Source organism: Stegostoma tigrinum, chromosome 46, assembly GCF_030684315.1.
Source record: "Stegostoma tigrinum isolate sSteTig4 chromosome 46, sSteTig4.hap1, whole genome shotgun sequence".
Taxonomy (NCBI): domain Eukaryota; kingdom Metazoa; phylum Chordata; class Chondrichthyes; order Orectolobiformes; family Stegostomatidae; genus Stegostoma; species Stegostoma tigrinum.
The window spans coordinates 7449848-7451575 of NC_081399.1; the positions used below are offsets into that span (position 1 = coordinate 7449848).

General features: G+C 66.8%; 1 protein-coding gene across 1 annotated transcript in view; it reads left to right on the top strand.

Annotated features, from left to right (window-relative positions):
- Positions 1–1728, top strand: part of LOC125449618 (mediator of RNA polymerase II transcription subunit 19-like) — a 111243-nt gene that overhangs the window by 42100 nt on the left and 67415 nt on the right. The window contains exon 4 of the mRNA XM_059642902.1: positions 376–453. Coding sequence (XP_059498885.1) covers positions 376–453 — 78 coding nt within the window. The remainder of the gene's footprint in view (positions 1–375; positions 454–1728) is intronic.

A 1728-nucleotide genomic window follows, 5' to 3' on the forward strand; every position in this document is an offset into this window, starting at 1 on the left:
CTCTCTCCCCCCCTCCCTCTCTCCCCCCCCCTCCCTCTCTCCCCCCCTCCCTCTCTCCCCCCCCTCCCTCTCTCCCCCCCCTCCCTCTCTCCCCCCCTCCCTCTCTCCCCCCTCCCTCTCTACCCCCCCTCCCTCTCTCTCCCCCCCTCCCTCTCCCCCCCCCTCTCCCCCCCTCCCCCTCTCTCCCCCCCCTCCCCCTCTCTCCCCCCCCTCCCCCTCTCTCCCCCCCCTCCCTCTCTCTCCCCCCCCCTCCCTCTCTCTCCCCCCCCTCCCTCTCTCTCCCCCCCCTCCCTCTCTCTCCCTCCTCTCCCTCCCTCTCCCTCTCCCCTTCTTACTCCCCTCTCCCCACCACACGCCCCCCCCCCCCCGACACAGACATGTGACACCGATGACACGGATGAGATTGAGATCTCCATCGATAACAATGCCTTCATGGACGAGTTCTTCGGGGAGGTGAGGGGGGGAGGGGGATGGCGGATGGTGGGGTGAGGGGAGGGGGTGGAGAGGAAGGGAGGGGGATGATGGGGGGAGGGGGATGATGGGGGGAGGGGGATGATGGGGGGAGGGGGATGGTGGGGGGAGGGGAGGGGGTGGGAAGGGAGGGGAGAGGAGGATGGTGGCCGGGAGGGGGGAGGGGGATGGTAGGGGGGAGGGGAGGAGAGGGGGATGGGGAGGGGGGCGGAGGAGGGTCAGGGGAGGGAGAGTGAGAGGAAGAGTAAGAGGGGAAAGTTGAGGGTTGGGGAGAAGATGAGGGGGGGGGAGAAAGTGCGGGGGGATGGGGAGGTGGAGGTAAGAGGGAGGGGAAGAGTGAGTGGGAGGGGGAGGTGTACATAGCGTCAGGGGAGGGTGAGGGGGAGGGGGAAGACTAGGAGAGGGGAGGGGGTGCAGGGGATGGAGGGGGTTACAGAGAGAGGGAGGGGGTGTAGGGGGCTGGAGGGGGTTACAGAGATAGGGAGGGGGTGTAGGTGCTGGAGGGGGTTACAGAGATAGGGAGGGGGTGTAGGGGCTGGTGGGGGTTACAGAGATAGGGAGGGGGTGTAGGGGCTGGAGGGGGTTACAGAGATAGGGAGGGGGTGTAGGGGCTGGAGGGGGTTACAGAGACAGGGAGGGGGTGTAGGGGGATGGAGGGGGTGACAGAGATAGGGAGGGGGGTGTAGGGGCTGGAGGGGGTTACAGAGATAGGGAGGGGGTGCAGGGGCTGGAGAGGGTTACAGAGATAGGGAGGGGGTGCAGGGGCTGGAGGGGGTTACAGAGATAGGGAGGGGGTGTAGGGGATGGAGTGGGTGACAGAGATAGGGAGGGGGTGTAGGGGCTGGAGGGGGTTACAGAGACAGGGAGGGGGCGTAGGGGGATGGAGGGGGTGACAGAGATAGGGAGGGGGGTGTAGGGGCTGGAGGGGGTTACAGAGATAGGGAGGGGATGTAGGGGCTGGAGGGGGTTACAGAGATAGGGAGGGGGTGTAGGGGCTGGAGGGGGTTACAGAGATAGGGAGGGGGTGTAGGGGATGGAGGGGGTTACAGAGACAGGGAGGGGGCGTAGGGGGATGGAGGGGGTGACAGAGATAGGGAGGGGGGTGTAGGGGCTGGAGGGGGTTACAGAGATAGGGAGGGGATGTAGGGGCTGGAGGGGGTTACAGAGATAGGGAGGGGGTGTAGGGGCTGGAGGGGGTTACAGAGACAGGGAGGGGGCGTAGGGGGATGGAGGGGGTGACAGAGATAGGGAGGGGGG